General features: G+C 41.5%; 1 protein-coding gene across 3 annotated transcripts in view; it reads right to left on the bottom strand.

Annotated features, from left to right (window-relative positions):
* AMPH (amphiphysin) overlaps window positions 1-17,915 on the bottom strand; it is a 163,792-nt gene that overhangs the window by 88,099 nt on the left and 57,778 nt on the right. For all 3 annotated transcript variants that reach the window (XM_067550403.1, XM_067550404.1, XM_067550405.1), the window contains exon 2: window positions 14,922-15,002. In XM_067550403.1, coding sequence (XP_067406504.1) covers window positions 14,922-15,002 — 81 coding nt within the window. The remainder of the gene's footprint in view (window positions 1-14,921; window positions 15,003-17,915) is intronic.

The raw sequence follows: 17,915 nt of genomic DNA, 5'->3' as shown, positions 1-17,915 counted from the left end.
GGTGAAGAGCCATGTAGTATAAGATTTTAGGAACATAAGAGATAAACCGGAAGGGACCTTCCAGGGCTGCTGAGCTCAGCCTCCCACAACCACAGGCAACCCCATCATACAATCATAAATTTGTCAAGCCCTCTCTTAAAACTAATTAAGTTGCTTGCCCCCACAATTCCTAGTGGAAAGCTGTTCCATAACCTCACTCCTCTGATGGTTAGAAACCTTCCTTTATTCATGGCCAGTTTATACCCATTTGTTCTTGTGTCAACATTGTCCTTTAGCTTAAATAGCTCTTGAACCTCCCTGGTATTTACCTCAACCCCACCTGATTTATTCAAAGAGAGTAATCATATACCCTCACAGTCTTGGTTTTGCTAGGCTTCATAAGCCAAGCTCTTTTAGTCTCCTCTCATAAAGCAGGCACTCCATTCCCCTGATCATCCTAGTAGATCTTCTCTGCACCTGTTCCACTTTGACTTCAGCTTTCTTGAACATGGGTGACTAGAATTGTACATAGTATTCCAAATGAGATCTTACCAGTACCTTGTTGGATGGTATTCATTACTGAACTGGAAATATCTCACGTGATCCACCCCAGGATCACATTTGCCTTTTTGTCAATCACATCACATCGGTGGGTCATATAGAACCTATGATCAACCCACACACCCAGGTCTCTTCCCTTCTCTGTTGCTTTCAACCCACGAGGCTATAGCTCATAGCAAAAATTCTTATTACTAAACCCTAGGTGCACAACCTTGCACTTTGTACTATTCAATTGCATCCCACTTCTGTTACTCCAGTCTGCAAAGCCATCCAGATCTTCCTGTATAATATTCTGATCCTCCTCTGCATTGACAATGCCTCCCAACTCTGTATGATCAGCAAATTTCATCAGCACATTCCTACTTCTTTAGCCAAGCTCATTAATAAAAATATTAAAGAAGATAGGTTCCAAGACTGATCCTTGAGAAACTCCATTAGTGACCTCCCTCCAGTCTGCACATCACCCCATTTTCTTCTCCCTTTTAGCCAGTTCCTTTACTGTTTTACAATTTCTGTACTGATCCCTATCTTCTCTAATTTAACTAATAATTTCCTGTGTGGTACCATGTCAACTGTTTTATTGAAGTCCAAACTGATTAATGGGAGAATTAGTCTGAAATCAAGATGAAATTCAGTAAAGACAAGTGCAAAATACTATGTTATGGAAGGAAAAATCAAATCTATAACTACACAATGGGGAAACAACTGTCTAGGCAGTAATACTACTAAAAAGGATTTGGAGGTTATAGCGGATCACAGATTAACTATGGATCAACAATGTGATGAACTTGTGAAATTAACAGGAGCACTAAATATAAGACACACAAGGTAATTGTCCCACTCTTCTCCGCATTGGTGAGGAGATGGAATATTGTGTCCAGTTCTGAGTACCACACATTAAGAAAGATGTGGACAAACTGGAGAGAATCCAGAGGAGAGCAACAAAAATGATAAAAAGTTTAGAAAACCTGACTAATGAGGAAAGGTTAAAAAACTGGGCATATTTAGTCTTAAGAAAAGACAACAGGGGAGGGGGGAGAAATCTGATAACAGTCTTCAATATGTTAAGGGCTGTTACAAAGAGAACAGTGATCAATAGTACTCTATGTCACTGAAGGTAGGATGAGAAGTAATGAGCTCAATCTGCTGCAAGAGAGATTTAGATTATATATTGGGGGGAAGGAGGAATCTAACTGTAAGGATAGTTAAGCACTGGTATAGGCTTCCAAGGGAGGTTGTGAAATTCCCATCATTAGAGGTTTTTAAGAACAGGTTAGACAAACAACTGTCAGGGATAGTTTAGGTATACTTGCTCCTGCCTTAGCATCAGGGGGGCTGGACTAGATGACTTCTTGAAGCTCTTTCCAGACCTACATTTCTATGACTCTATACTAAATCTACTGCATTTCCCTTATCTAAGTTATCTTCTCTAAGAAGGAAATGAGGTTAGTCTTGCACAATCTACCTTTGGTCATGTTGCCTGACATCAATTTTTCAGTTTTCTTCCATGAATTTAATTATTCTTTCCTTCAAAATTTCTTCTAACTCCTGCATGCTATTGAAGTCAGACAAACGGGTCTGTAACTGCCCAGCTCAGTTTTTATCCCTTTCTTAAATATAAGTACAATCTTAACTAATCTCCAGGCATACGATACCAGTCAAAAATAGATTTATTGATAATCCTTGCTACTGGACTAGCAATCTCATGTGCCAGTTCCTTCAGTATCCTTGGATGCAAATTATCTCATGGATCCTCTCCCTGCCTGCTCTTCCCCACCCCAACTTCAGTGCTTAAACTCTGTATGTTTTTCTTCTGCTTCAGGTAAGGTAATTTCCATTTCTATACACTCCTTTCCATCAGTCTCCTGTCTTCATGCCCTGAATTTTCATCCTTATTGTAAACTGAGGCAAATTATTCATTTAATTTTTGTGCCATAAATTATCTTTAATCTTCACCCTATCCACACTGCATAGCAGCCCAACCTCATCCTTCCTTATTCCCTTTGTATTTCTATAACTCAGAAACCTCTTATTTATTTTAATTTCCTTGGCAAGATCTAATTCAGCTTTACTTGTCACTTTATTCCTACATTTTCTGAGCTCCAAGATGTAGCCTTCTTTGCTGATCAATCCATTTTCCCATTTCCTATAGGCTGTCTACTTACTCCTCATAACCTTTTTAAGGTGGATATTCCTTCAGTTTGATCTGAAGCCCTTTCCTATAGGCAATTTGGTCTGAAGCCCTTTCCTATAGGTTTTTTTCCCCTTGCTTGGGATGCAAAGGTAGTTTCTATATCTTTGACAAAGAAATTCCAAGCATCCTACACAGTAAAGTCCTTGAACACTTTAGTTCAGTTGATTTCTCAAACTAATTCTCTTAATTTCTTAAAGTCCACCCTTTTGAAATAATACTAAAAAACCCCACAACTGTCAACCTGGTTTTGATTACCCATCTATTTAATTTAAACAGAATCAACTCATGATCACTTGATTGAAGCTTATTTCCTATTACCAGTTCTTCTATGATAACCTCACTACTTACTAAAACCAAATCTAAAACGTAATCACATCCTGTTGGTTCAGTGACTATTTGCTGAAGAAATTGGTCAGCTATCACATCCAGGAATAACCAACCCCTACCATTATTAGTAGCATTTATCTTCCACTTTATATCCAGGAAGTTAAAGTCTCCTATTTTGACAGAATTCCTGGTAGTATTTATCCCTCTAATAACAGTAAAGAACTCTCTCTCCATATCAGAGTCTGAGTCTGGGGGGGGGTGTCTATTGCAGACCCCTAAGACTATAGAACCACTTTTACAATCCTTCCCCAACATCATTTTGACCCAAACAGATTGTTTTATACTATCACTACTCATTTCTTTACAGTTTATCACATCACTGATATACAATGCCGCCCCACCAGCTTTACATGTCTCTCTTGAGCAGCGCATACCCGTCAACACCCATATTCCAGTCACGTGTGCCATTCTACCATGTTTCTGTAATCCCTACTATAGATGTTTTGCACCTCTTGCACCTGCAATTCCAGGTCCTTATTTTATTGCTCAGTCTCCTTGCATTAGTGTACAAGCAACTCTGTTGTTTCCCTTAGATCTGACCCAGCTTCCCAGCTGGATTAGATACAGTTCTTTGCATTTTGCTCTGGAGACACAAGAGGCCATGGGACTCCTGATCTTTGCCAAAAGTCAGTTTCAGATTTGTGGGCCAGTCCCCAAGAAAGCTCTGTCTCCTGCAAATGAGTTTCACTCTCAAGGTTGACAATTCCATTGTTACAGTGGTAAGCTAGTGTCATGGGAAGCAGCCCCTCAGGTAACTTGGGCCAGTCCCATTGTGGGCTCTGAAGGTAAGGACTAAATTCTTATATTTGACCCAATATTCAAATGGGCGCCAGAGAAGACAGCACAGCATAGCTGTAGTGCTCTTCATGCCTTGTACTGCTGAACACGCTGGCCACTGGGTTCTGGCCCAACTGTATCTTTTTTTAAGGGTGGCATGCAGAGAATTATAGCTCCTAGGTATTGGGAAAAGCCTGGAGGTCACAAATACATGGATCACTTTGGCTAAGTATGAATCTGAGAGGAGGAGCTCTCCTATGGCCAGCCATAGATGGAAAAGTGTGTTTTTCCACAGCCATTGCTATAAGGTTATCCAGAAGCACTGGGGAGTCCAGGTGGATTCCAAGGATGTCTTAATGAGGAGAGCAGACACCCTCAGTAGAAAGTGATGTTACAGCAGTGCTCAGCTCTTCTAAGTATTACCTTTTCTCTACCAACATCACCTCAGTCTTTCCCGTTTTGATTTTTGTAAAACAAAACCTACATGCAAAGTCTAATAAGACATGTGGTATTCACATTGCTTGTGCTTCCCTTATCCAACATGCCCCACTAATTAATTCTCTCATAAGATTCTTTATTATCTATAAATGGAAAAAGTGTGCTGTTTTACAGTGTAACAGTCTGTGATCCTATTAATGAAGTGGCAAATTCAGGCATCTAAAGGACAGAATGAGCTGACAAGGAGAGAGCCTTTGTTCAAACACAGATGTCTGGGATAATTAACCAAAGTAAAAAAATAATTATCCCCTTGACAATGTGAAAAAAGGCACAAATGCACTAGTACATCTTAGGCATAAAACAGTTTTCCTTTATTTGTCCTGAGTGAGAAAACTCTTTAGACAGCAGTTAACCACAGAAGCCAGTTTTTTTCCCCACATTTTACTTTTATTGCTTATCATATATAGTTCCATTCAAGACATTCTACTGATGGCATTTTTGATCTCTAACTTCTATAACTTTTTCCTGTGTTCTAATTGAGGGAACTAGAGGTGTGAGCCTGCATTATTTATATACCTCAAACTTACACTGGAGTCAAAGGAAATTTTGGGTGTGCAAGGACCCTAAAGTGTGTGCCTGAATATCATCTATACCTACATGCAGTACTATATACATCTATACTTTCTATAACCGTACTTTGCCTCTGTCTGCATCTATACTTATATTCTACCTATATCTGCACCTACATGCATTTATGATCTACATCTAAATGCTGAGTGTTAGCTGGTTTTTTAACAAAATGTGCTTTTTGTGCTCATTTTCTTTAATAATTTTAAACAATCAAGGAGTAATCTGCCCATGGTGGGAGGCAGTGTTAAAACAAGGGGCTGTCCCCCACATTCCATATTCCCCAAGTGGATCTGCTGGACTGCATCCCCTCCATTTGTCAAAGCCCACAGGTTAAGTCTAGTGTCTCAGTGGGCAGACTCTTGAAGTGTTTCTGAAGTGATATACAACAGTACGTTTGCTAAACACACAATGATAATTTGACTTAAAAAAAAAATCACAGCAAGGTTTTATGTCTTAGAGAAAGCAACTAACAAACTGTCATTTAAAGGACTGAGATAGAATAGGTTACATCCAAGAAGTGTCCCCATACAATCTAAACTATAAGCTTTCAATTTTAGATTTTGTAGGAGTGAAAATCTAATCATCCACCTCCCCCCATCTGACCAGCTACTGTCTCATGGGAATTGTGGAATTCATTAGAGTGTATATAAGTATATCCTGAAAAAATAAACCTGTTGAAGTGCAGATCTCCACCTTCCTGAGGTCATGCCTAGTTGGAAACTAGTGGGACTAATATGGGATTTAATTGTATACTAGAGCACCTAGTAGTCCTGGTGAAATGCACAAGCAGGGTGTATGTTTTTGAGCATTCATAGCTCATCAGTCTGCCCATCATGATCACACATACATTTTAGGACAAGTTTACCAGTGGTGAGCAGGCATGTATTCTCACCCTCATTGGGTTTACTGGTCAGCAAGCATCTCAGCTGTGCCTCAGGCTTGCTCCAGGGAAGATGTTTGTTAGCTGAACAGGCTCTGGGCATAATATTCACGTGATCCTTAACTGGAATGCTGAGGACTTTCACTCAATCACCAGTTCTGAGGTTAGAAAAAAAGAAATTGCCTCTGGAGACAGAATACTCTTTGGAGGGTGTAGCTTTCTACAGAGTATCTACTGGGAATCACTTCTGGCATCAACTCTGTTTTTAGTTAAGAAGGGTCCCTAAAGAAAGAGCTGTATTAACAGCCAGAGTTATAGGAACCCACAAGTAATTACATATTTTTCTCACAAAATACTGCCAGGAGTTCTCAGCAGTTTTATGCTGAGATTTTCAAAACTGTCTAAGGGAATAATAAAGAAGTGGGTTTCTGCCCATGAAAGCTAATGCCCAAATAAATTTGTTAGTCTTTAAGATGCCACAGAACTCTCGTTGTTTTGCTGAAAACAGACTAACCTGTCTACCCCTCTGGAACTGGTCAGCATGTAAGGGAATAATACCAGTTAATGGGAATTAGGCCTTTAAATCATTCAGGCAGCTTTGAAAAATCTCAGCCTTTTTTATTGGCTGGTCCCTTTTTCCATCCCAAGCCCAAGCACGAGGGTGAATGCTAAGGGAAGGAGTGTGAAACGGGCTCTACACTCCTCATGATGCAGTACAGATTTAAGGGATCCATACGTTGGGTATTCACACAGGAAAAATTTCAGTTCAGGTTAATTCCAGGGTAACTGTGGTACATGTTAGTGCCCTCCTTTCCCTTCATACCTTTCAGTCACTGACTAGTACTGAGAAAGGGGCCACAAGGACCCTTAGTTAGCTACAAGTAATAGTTTGTTACTGTTCATTCTCTTAATAAAAATTGCAGGCTAAGAATCAGACCCACAGCTGGTTTAAATCAGCGTAGCTCCTTTGCCTTTACATCAGATGAGGATCTAGCCCTAATACTTTAGCCAAATGACTTGTTTATGGAGTGCATCTTCCTACCAGCGGGTGGCAGCAACAACAAATAGTAGCATAAAGCCTGTGAATGGAAACTTGGGGCTAGATCCTTTGCTGGCGTAAATCATCGTAGCACCAATGTAGTCAATGGAACACCACCAAGTTACACTAGCTGAGGATCTACCCTCCACCAAACCCAAAGAATTGACCTTCTATGGAGCTTTCAGGGATCCCATCATATGTACACCTGGCAAGAACAGCAACTCCCCCAACATGTCCCTCATGTGCATAATGTGAATTCTGTGACACAACCCACTAAAGGAACAAGCTTTGCTCGCTGAAGAAAAGCCCCTTTATTTTCTCATAATTTTATAAACCAGCAACCGGAACACTAGACATTTTACTTAAATTTTCATCCTAGCAACATTTATTGGCTGCTGGTTTTATAACAGTGAATGGTGGATAGACTATTTTTTATTTATAGCCTAATGAAATATCTGTAACTTCTGCAATGGAAAACGAAAAGCAAATGGTCTCAATACTGATGGAGCAACTCAGCAATTAAAGATAAATATGGACAGAAGACAAACAGCATCTCGATCTGTTATGAATTATAATGCTGGCATTATTCTGATTAGAATACATTTAGTGACAAGAGAATTGCTATTTAACTTTGCATAATACTAGTCAGCAAGTAATAAATTATTTCCATGAGACTAGGATCAGAAAATAAAAATAAAGTATAAGATGCACTTGCTTGAACAATAGAGCAGAGAGAAAATTTAGGGCCAAAGCCTTCATCATCTTTATTAAGACAAATTCCCACTGGAATCAATGATATATTTGCCTGAGAGACATTTTGATGCAAGATTTGACACTTTTAAAAAAAACTTTAGGCTTGATTAAAAGGCTAGGCATGACCACAATTAGCCTTTGCAGAAAGGAAGAAATAAAGCTTCAGGAATTGCTATCTTTTAGTTTACAGAGAATGCCTGTGTTCTAGATGAGCCTATTTACAGTACATGAGTTCTGTTTATTAGTGACAACTTCCTTGTAAGACAAGCAGTTTTCTTGTTTGCAAATCAAGTTAAAGATAAAATATGAATATATATTTATGTATTGTTTAAAATCAACATCTTAGTGCTCTGTGCTAAGAGACCCTAGTTCAATTCCAGCATCTGGCTTCTTCTGACTTACAGGACCTGGGAACTATAAAGACAGCCTGCTCTGTGCTTGGAAAAAAAGACTGACTCATGTTAGACTGTAGAGATTCATCTGGCCAATTCAACAGTATGTTTGATAGGCCCAGAAGGGGCTTTTATTCAGTTGTCCTCAGCCAAGAGGTGGGCGGTGGTGGGTAAACCTGTAGGAATCCTCAGGGATATGAAGATTCCTCCATGACAAAATAAACTCAGTTCCAGGGTGTCTCCAGACAGACCATATAGCTGACTTTTTTGTTTGTGCTGCAGCTCTGATTCATCAAGGGACATAAGCATATGACTAAAATTAAGCATGAACACAGACATATGGTGCCAGGGAAGTCAATCAAAGGCCTGGGCTGAGGAAGAATTAAGTGGTTAAGTGCCTTGCTGAATCTGGCCTATGCAGGGCTCAAATTAAGAAAAATCACCAGGGCTTATCTTGGAATTTGTTTTATTTGAGTAATAAGGTCCACAAATCTATCACAATGGTACCTCAGCTTGCTTGCAGCTTGGGAGAGAATCAGACCTGTTAGTCACTGGCAGCAAGGGAATGCCCAGGCCCCTGAAGTTCTTTGCAGCTGAGATAACTTCCACAGCCAAGATAATTCCATTCTACTTGCCTGAATTATAGACTGTGTTAAATGTACTTCGAGGAAATAGCGCAACAATTTTTCCCACTGCAGAGAATGGCAAATCCCCCCTAACGAAACAAACCCAAATAGCTGAATGTCAATGAATGGGAATGACATTTGTGAGAACTACTTGTCTGAACTAAAAATAGTATACTGGAAGCCTTCTCTGGTGAGACCCAACTTCAATAACTCATCTGATTGGAAGTAGTAGCTATATGGACATCTATTTTAATGGATAGACAGTATAGTGACACCTCTGACAGGGGTGGATTAGTGATGTATGGAGCAGTTTAAGGACCCAAGGTAGTGTTCTGTGAGCTTGTGAAAAAGGTTTGTTGCATCAAGGGATCATTTAATGTTGGGATTCCTTCCCTTAAACATGCTGATAACAGAGACTTGGCCTTTTTGCTTGGATATTCTTATACACCCACATTAAAGTCCTCTTGGTGAAACTCAAGGGTGTTTCATTTGTTTAACATGGTAGCCAGACTATGCACTTTGTGCCAGCCAGCAGAGTGAAGTTACAACTTTTTTTACTTCCTTTTTGGATCTCGGAGAGTGAAATCACTTCATCCGAGTATTCATTTTGAACCTGTCTGATCCAGGATCAAGAACTGGGTTTTGAAACTGCAGACCTCCTCTATATGAGGCGGATTACAGAAAGTCCAGTGCTAGGTTCTTCAGACAGAAAGGTAAACAGTACATCACTGCTCTCTCTTTCCTACTATGTTCCAGCTAGTGAATGCTGTGCTCTGTCTCTTGTACCCATTTGCTGGACTGAACTGGGATCTAAATGAACCCTCCTCCATTTTCCCCAGTTGGTGTCTGACCTAAAGATAGTTCTGCCTGGTTTACTGATCACTGGATCTCTTAAAAATATCTGATTCTGTACATTCACCAGCTGAGATAGGGAAGAATGTATAATGGGACCTTGATCTCTGCCAATGGATGTAATAGGGTGAGATGTGGAAGGAATAACAGATAATACTGATCAGGTCTCCTATGCACTCTGGTTTACTGAAGCATGCCTGTGTCTGAGATCAGAATTCCCAATAGGCTCCAACAGGAATTGGATTTTTGTTTCTGCGTATGGCCTTTGTAGCCATTTTCAGTTATTATTTGGCTGAAATAAGACTTTGTACCAGATAGTATTCTTCCTCAGCCCAGGCCTTTGATTGACTTCCCTGGCACCATATGTCTGTGTTTATTATGAATCCAACATACTGCAGAAACCATATGACTGTGGTTTATTTCAACTCTGTCTCTGCACACAGTTCTGATGGAGAAATTATCTGGAAAGACATAAAAGTGAATTTTCTTCTCCCTTAAGTCATTATTAACACTTATAATGATCCTAGAAGAAATCACCCACGTTAACATTACTGTGAAAGCATGTGGGGAGCTTAGGGTGTCATGACTGATCATAATTTTCTTTTTTGGAGGGAGAGGGTACGAGGAAGGGGGTTGTCCATTGCCACCTGATAGTTTTCATGCCCACAAAGGGGACTGAGGTGATGTCTTCCTGGATCTGGCTGCCTGTGAAGGACCAGTATACTGAGAATGCCATTCTTTCAGTTAAATATCTCCCCTAGTTAAAAACACTGAATCTTTGACCACCAAAGAAAATAACCACATTTACCTTCAGTAGTTACACTAGCTTGAAACTGGACTGATGTGCACTGAGGAACCTTCTGGCCTTATAAAATGTGGGCTAAAGGGTTAGAAGTAAATAAATCGTGGGCCTAGAAGAGGTCCCTTGCTACCCAGTTGTTCTTGCACATCTGGGTTGCTGTTCCTCTTCTCACTCCTTGGCCAGTTGCTGGTGGGAGAGGGAGAAACTAGAAGCAGGATAACTTGCAGCAGAAGCTGGAAACAAACGGCCATTGGGGAATGGTGACCCACAGTGGCAGCTAGTGACGGCAATCCGATATTTTCCCAGTCTTTTAGCTGCAGGCTTCCTAAGAGGAGGAGTTTCACAGTAATCAGTACTTCTCCTAAAAGAGTCTGTCCTCAAGTGCATGGGGAGATTAGATATCTAAAACAATTTGATCCCGGACTCTGATTTGCCTTGATGGTCTTCCTCCCCTAAGGTGGAAGAATGCCCTTTTGTGGACACGGATGCCCAGACAAATCAGTATATTTCTGTGGCCTGGTCTCTTCTGCATTGATCTGCCATATTGCACTCTGTGAGGATGAGCAAGCAAACCAGGCTCTGAGCGCTATCCACACCATGCTACTCTCCAGGAAGGAGACCAGGAGAACCAGGTGCTGAGAATTATCCACTGTGCTTCCTTCCATACACACGAGCAGGGAACATAGCACTGATCTTATTTAGTTCCCCTTTGGGAGTTTGTCCGCAAAATCCTACTTCAAAGAAAGGAGTGAAATTGGGCTCAGAGACTCCATATTTCTGGAGCAATCTCCTTGTCCTCAGAGGGGCTGGGCTTATGTCTTCCCTTCCCCCCCTTGGCCTCTTCTGGGTCTCTCAGGAAGCTACTGGCCTGAGGCTCAAGGATGGGCTCCCCAGAAACTCTGGTCCTTGTGACTGCATAGGAGTCACATGAGCTAGATAGAGCTGCATTTCCCAGAGAGGTCCTAGCCTAGGATATGAGTAAGGACCCCTGGGGCAAAGGGGCTGTTACAGAGGTGGCAACCAGGGAAAGGGGGTTAGCCTGATAGCCCCTGACTATACTCGCTGCCACTGGCAGAATGTGTGCTGTGTCCCATGCCATCCATCCGTGATTTATGGGGAAAATAGATGGGGAGGAGGAGGATGGGTATGTCCTTCAGAGGTGTGGCTGCTAGTGTATGCTAAAGGGACTCAAACAAGATCTTCCATCCGGCATCACGCCTCCAACAGAAATAAAGGAATGGGAGGAGGAGTGGTAGCTTGCGCCCGGAGCCAGTTCTTTCTTGCTAGGGAAGGGGGGCCAAGGTGACCCTGAGTGGGTGGGATGCACTCTGCCCACAGAACTCGTTGAGCTCCCCAACAAGATACTTGATAAGGGAGGGAGCAAGTGACACAAGACCCTTCTTTCCTGGCATTTCTCAGTTTAGCTCACTCCCTGAGGCCTGCAAGGGCACCAGCGGCTGAAAACACCTCAGAAGTGGAAGCAAAGCTGAAGGGACAATCTCCCCAAAACTCAAATGCAGCACTGGGGCACTGCTGGGAATCAAACAGATGTATTATTGAGCCAAGATGCTAATCACAGATTTTAAATGAAGTTTGGAATTTCCCTTAAAATATTCTGGGACAGGGAGGTTTGGTTGAGCTGTGCTGGCCACTGTGGAGGTGGATAAAACCAGAGGAAACTTCAGAAGGAGGGCAGTTCTCTGCTGCCAGTGAGTGACAGGCCTGGTTCTGTTCCCATGCTGCCAGCAGACCCAAGTGTCCAGTGTAATGGATCTGTAGACCTTACCACAATGAAGCATAGGCCAGCATGCAGCAGTTCAGCATCCCAGCACTGCTTCCAACCTACTTTTTTGTTCTCCAGAACCTCAGCTTTAATTTGTTTGTTTATTTATACATCTCTAGTCTTTCCGGTGGTGGACTCAACCTTGAAATGGTGAACCGAGGGTAAACCAATGCAGTGATCTTTGCCTGAGTCTGCAGAGAACAACTGCTCTGAAAGGTGAGAAATGCTACATTCATTAGCCTGGGTGTTAAATTCCACTGCACAACAATAAAATCTTATATCTGAATTTTGTTAACTATTTCACTGTTGATCAAAGCAAGGACAAACCAAGAGGAAGCATATTATGAAGACCTATGCAAATGGACAGGTTTTTGTTTTTCCATAATCAAGCCCAAGGAAGCCAGTAGAGCTCAGAAAGCATGCATGATTGTATTTTGAACATCCACGCTATATACTGAAATTGGTTAATTCGGAACATCAGGTGGGCAGAGCTTATTTTGTGGGTGGAGCTTAGAAGAGCAACACTACTAATTTTTTCCCTAGTTCAACCCCTGGCCCTATGTCATGGTTATGTCTTGATCTAGTTTCTGCTGTGCCCATGACTGCTCTTTATTGATAGTCTGTTCATCAAAGACTGAGGAGATATGCAAAGTAGCATCATCTGCATTGTTTGCCCATAGCAAGACTTCCAGCAGAAAAGTATCACTGCAGCAAATTCTTCAAAAACAAATTCGCGTGAGACACAATGTTGCTGAAATAGGAAATTTCCCCCTACCTCCTCATCTTCATTCTTATTTTTCCTAGGGTCATTTGGCTAAAAATTATATCTTACAGAAAGTTTGTTTCTTCATAGTGCCTCATTCCTGCCACCTATGCTCCACCTCAAGAGAAAACCTATGCCTCTTCTTTTTGACATCACAATTAGTTGCTGTGCAAAAGGCAGTAACATTACAAAGAAAGAATTATGGCTCCCCACTCAGGGCAATAAGCAGCTTCAGAAGAGGAAGCAGGAAAATGTCCCATTTTAATGTAAGTGTCCCTGTTAAAAATCTTGGAAAAGAGAAAAATACAAGATCCTTGCATGGCCCAGCAGCTCCTAGCCCTGCTCTCTACTTTGGGCCCAGTGGCTTATAGCACCTCCATCTCCCTCTAGGCCTCAGGAAGGTGAGTGAAGAACCACACTCCCCAGAACAGTGACTGCCACTGCCTCCCCTCTCTGGACTCTTGAGAAGAAGTAGTGAAGATCCATCTGGCCAAGCAATTCCTGAAGCCTCCCTCTTTCCTGGGCCTCAGGGAGAGGGGAGTGCAAGTCCTGTATCTCAGTGGCTTTCTGCATCCCTCTCTGTTAGATAAGCAGGAGCTCAGCTGGGGTGGCCAATCCAGAGTGAGTCAGGTGCGGGGAGGCGTGAGGAGTGTGTGTATGGGAGATACAAGAGTGAGTGGCACAGTGGGGACTGATTCAAACACGGACAGTCTCACACTCCCAAAACCAATTCTCATGTGCCATATTAAAATGGGGAGGACCAACCTGGTGCTCCCCCAGTCTAGTTCTATCTCCCAGGAGTGGGTTTACAGGTTGTAAGCGAGTGTATGAACAACCAGAGGTGATGGACATAGAAGTCAGTCCCTAACGGCATCTTTTTTAATGTGACCACTTGACCAGGTTAGCTTTTTTCTAATGAGGCTGTTTTTATAGAAAACATCTTTAAATGGCTGAACTTCTCTTTTCTTTTTAAATTTAGTTATTTTCACTTACATGTGAAACATTTTGGATGAATAAAACCAATCTTTTGTATCCAGAGTACACTCAACCACAGATAGAGAAATAATTTCTTGGGCCTGAACTATTTGAGTGTCTTTAAACGCGAGCTAAACTGCATCCAAAGGAAAGAACAGAAAGACTATGGTTAAACCTCTGGAGACCTGGAGTCATACTTATTTTACATAAGGAATGAAATAATCTTGGTAGCATTCATCTAATTCTTAGTGGGTATTAATTCATGCTAGAAGGCTGCTATGGAGTTTAGTATAATTAGCCACCTCTGATCAGAAGTCTTGCCAGTACAGCAAGGAGTAATGAAGGTTAGAAAGTTAGAGTACATTGTAAGCAGAGTAGATAATAAGGTCTTTGGGACAGATACTATGTCATCATATGTGTACCTACAGCTCCTAGCACAATGGAGCCCCGATCTTGATTGGGGTGCCTGGCACTGTTACAAAAGAAATATTAAATATTAACAACAAAAATAATGAATAATAATAATACATCAATAAAGCAGTGCAGGAAGGAACATACATACTATAGTCTATAATGGTCATCTTCAGACTTTGACAAGCACTAAATCTAATTTAGCCAAGAAAACAAGCGAAGAAATCAGACAAATATTCTTCCCCTTTGTAAAACAGAACTACAGATTTGCAGTGTTAATCTGGGTCAAATTCTGTTCTCAGTTACACTGCTGGACATCCAGAGTCGCTCCAGTGAGTTACTTGACATGGTGTTCAACAGAATGCCTCCCGTTTCAGAATGGTGTTGCATAAGATCAGAACCCGGCCCTTTACAGATGTTGGGCCCAATCCTGCAGTCCCTTTGCAAGCAGAACTTGAATTAAGTTTTGTTTCTATGAGGACTGCAGGATGAAATCCTTTAACTGTAAATCTTCATACAATTTGTCTGACTTATTGCCCAAAAACGTGTTCGTCACATCAAGGAATTCAAATACACCCCAATATATATATATATATATATATATATATATATATATATATATATATTTTTTTTTTTTTTTTTTTTTGTGATAGTTACACAAATCAAACAAGAAACTGACCTCTTGTCGTTTGAAGTTTTGAACATATTCTTCAAACTGTTCATCTTTTGTTTCATCAGCCTTCCCTAGCTTTTGAAGTACCTAAATCGGAAAGAAAAAGAAAGGAAAAAAAAAAAAAGAAGAATTGCATTATGTCCAGTAAGCAGAATATTTACAGTCACAATAGAACAATATCATGGCTTTAACTGCTTCTGTTCTCACCAGACCTGCTGTTATGTTTTAATGGCATTTCAGTTTTTAGCTGTGGTATGCACTGCAATGTATAATTTGTCCCTCAAGTACATACATGATACTATCTTTGCAAAAAATAAAGGAAGATTATAGACACAAAAGTCGCCAACATTTTTATAGGTGTGGAGAAAGTGTGCATATGTGGAATGTGTGGAGTTCTTGTTCCTTTTTTATGAACCAATACATATTACTGACACTGAAAGATCCCAAAGGTTCAATGAAAGAAAGATTGAGAGATTTTCTGGAACTGTCAGCTTCAGTCTGAGGCCTTGTCCACACTTAAAAAAATAAGTCCTATCTATCTATCTATATAGGTCGACTTACAGTCTCCACTGTAATTACACTTCCACCGACCTAAGGGACAGGGTGGGAGCTGAGACCCCCATCTCAGAGTCCCTGCCAGGAGTCCACAGGCTCCTGGGCTTCCTATGGGCTGCTCCCCCCACTCCCAGCTGAGAGCTTGAGGAAGCCACCAGGGACTTCTCCCCTTCCCTTTTCCTGCTGGGAGCCGGGGAAAGCCACATGGGGCTTCTCCATTCCCCGCTCTCCTCCAGAACCAGCCAGCAGGGAGCAAGTGGAGAAGCACCCAGACTTCTTGCCCCGGCTCCCAGCCAGGAGTGGAGACCAGCAGTCTGGGCTTCTCACCCCGCTCCCAGCTGGGCGATGTAGACATACCCAGAGTGTGATTAAGCAAACATCAAAATTCATAGACCTTTCCTACATCTTATGGCTCATCCTATGCTACACTATTAACATGATCCTGATTTGTATGGCATTTAACAAGTAATATAGAGTGAAAAACTGAAAATCACAAATAATAATGATTTTAAATTTGTACTGGAATTGGTATTTAGTCCCCATATTCATTCAAACGTACTTTATTGTGAGTGTTTGTAGCAGGGCTAGTCATGTAATAATATTTTGGAAAACCACGTGATCTTTCTACATTTTTCATCTGTTTGACTACCTCCAAGTGCTCTACCATCAGCACGTACTTTAATATTCCAAACCTGAGTAGCTACAAATAGCCACTATCATTATTTTCAAATCAACCCTGCCACAAAAGTTGAATTGTTTCCCCCAAAATGTGGAATTTCTCCAAAATTTATACTTATATGATGGGTGAAATGAAATCTTGGCCCCATTGAAATCAATGGTAATCTTTATTGATGTCAGTGGAGCGAAGATTTTACCTAAGGTATGGCTGGTAATGATGTTAAAGATGAATGCAATCTATGACAAATATGGCAATACCCTGCAATATCCTGAACAAACCTTACTGAATTAAGCGTAAGTATTTTAGCAGTTCACTGTATTAAAAATGCAAAAGTTTATGTACTATTGAGGGATTGTATGTATTTCTGGGGAGCAAGGGCGGGGGGGGGGTGGGGAGGACCTCGCCCCCCCCTCCAAAATTAAGTGGAGGTTGTTTAGGTAATGGTTTAGGTAGGTGGTTAGGCAAATTCACTCAGGTTGTAACACTTCTAGGTTATGTTCACACTGCAGTGCTAATTCGAATTAGCTTAAATCGACTTTCAGCAGCCAATTTAAAGAAATAGCAGCAGACTGTTCTCACTATGCTATTTGAGCTGGTCTCTTGCATTCACACATTCCAGCCTTAATTCGAATTAGAAAGCAATGCAATCTGGGTAGCTATCCCACAGTGCAGCTACCGACGGAGGCTGTGGCATCGTCCCAGGATGCATCGCTGCTTCCCCCACCCTTTCCCCCTCCCAAACAAACAGGAAAAGGATTTTTGAGCTGTGTTTTTTTTTTTTTTTTTTTTTGCTGCCTGATTTCACCATTGCTTTTCGCAGCTTAGCATGGGGTACTTGAGAAAAAGAGCAAGAAGGTGAAGCACCCGTGGCTGCCCTGCTTCAAGACATCCAGCAGAACAATTCCCAATTGCTGCAGGCAATGAATGGTGATGCATTAGTGATTTCTGTCCCTGTATGTTGCTAGCCTTTTCTCATGCACCCCCTCTGTATTTTGCTTGCCTTTTCTCATGCACTACCCCACCCCCCATGTTGCTTGCCTTTTCTCATCCACCCAGCAACCCCCCATGTTGCTTGCCTGTTCTCATCCACCCAGCACACACCCCTCCCCCCATTAGTTGCTTGCCAGATCTGTGCCCGGCAAATCCCTCAAGAACAAGATTTTCTTTAATAAAGAAACGTTTTGAAAAGATGCAAAATTTTATTTTTGAACAGTTATGTCTTGGGTGAAGGGGGTGGGGGGAGGGTTCCTTCACTCTCTCCAGGGGTAGGGTAGGGTGTTTAGTTTCTTCCTTTTCCTAATCTGAGAGAGTCTGTGTGCAGCACTGACTAATGGTTGGGCCATGGGCGAGGTGTCTTCAGAATGAAAAAAACAAAAACAAAACAAGATAGCCACAGCCAAAATAGTGAAGAACAATATACATGTGTAAGATTTTGAACTAATGATGCTTGGATACAAGGTAGACACAGGTTTTTAAAGTTAGGAAGAATGTATCTACTGATCAATTTCAGCAATGATGGTGTGACACAATGTTGCCTCTAGTTTGTGTATTGAAGAGTAAGAAGAGACATATGTTTCAGTCGTCATAATTATGATTTTATACAATGTAGCAAGTGACTTTCTAATGCAGACCCCATGGAGGGCTGGGGGATAATCAGCTGGCATCACAAACACACAGAGACAGGATCGGGGTGTTTTGTTTTGTTTTGTGGGGGGTGGATTTCTCTGCCTGCAGTCCAAACACACACAGGAAAAACAGGGGTTGTG

The sequence above is a fragment of the Emydura macquarii genome, unplaced genomic scaffold, assembly GCF_026122565.2.
Source record: "Emydura macquarii macquarii isolate MOO-44397 ecotype Brisbane River unplaced genomic scaffold, CSIRO-AGI_Emac_v2 contig_1263, whole genome shotgun sequence".
Lineage (NCBI taxonomy): Eukaryota > Metazoa > Chordata > Testudines > Chelidae > Emydura > Emydura macquarii.
The sequence above is the reverse complement of the archived record's forward strand: the minus strand, read 5'-3'. Positions and strand labels throughout refer to the sequence as shown.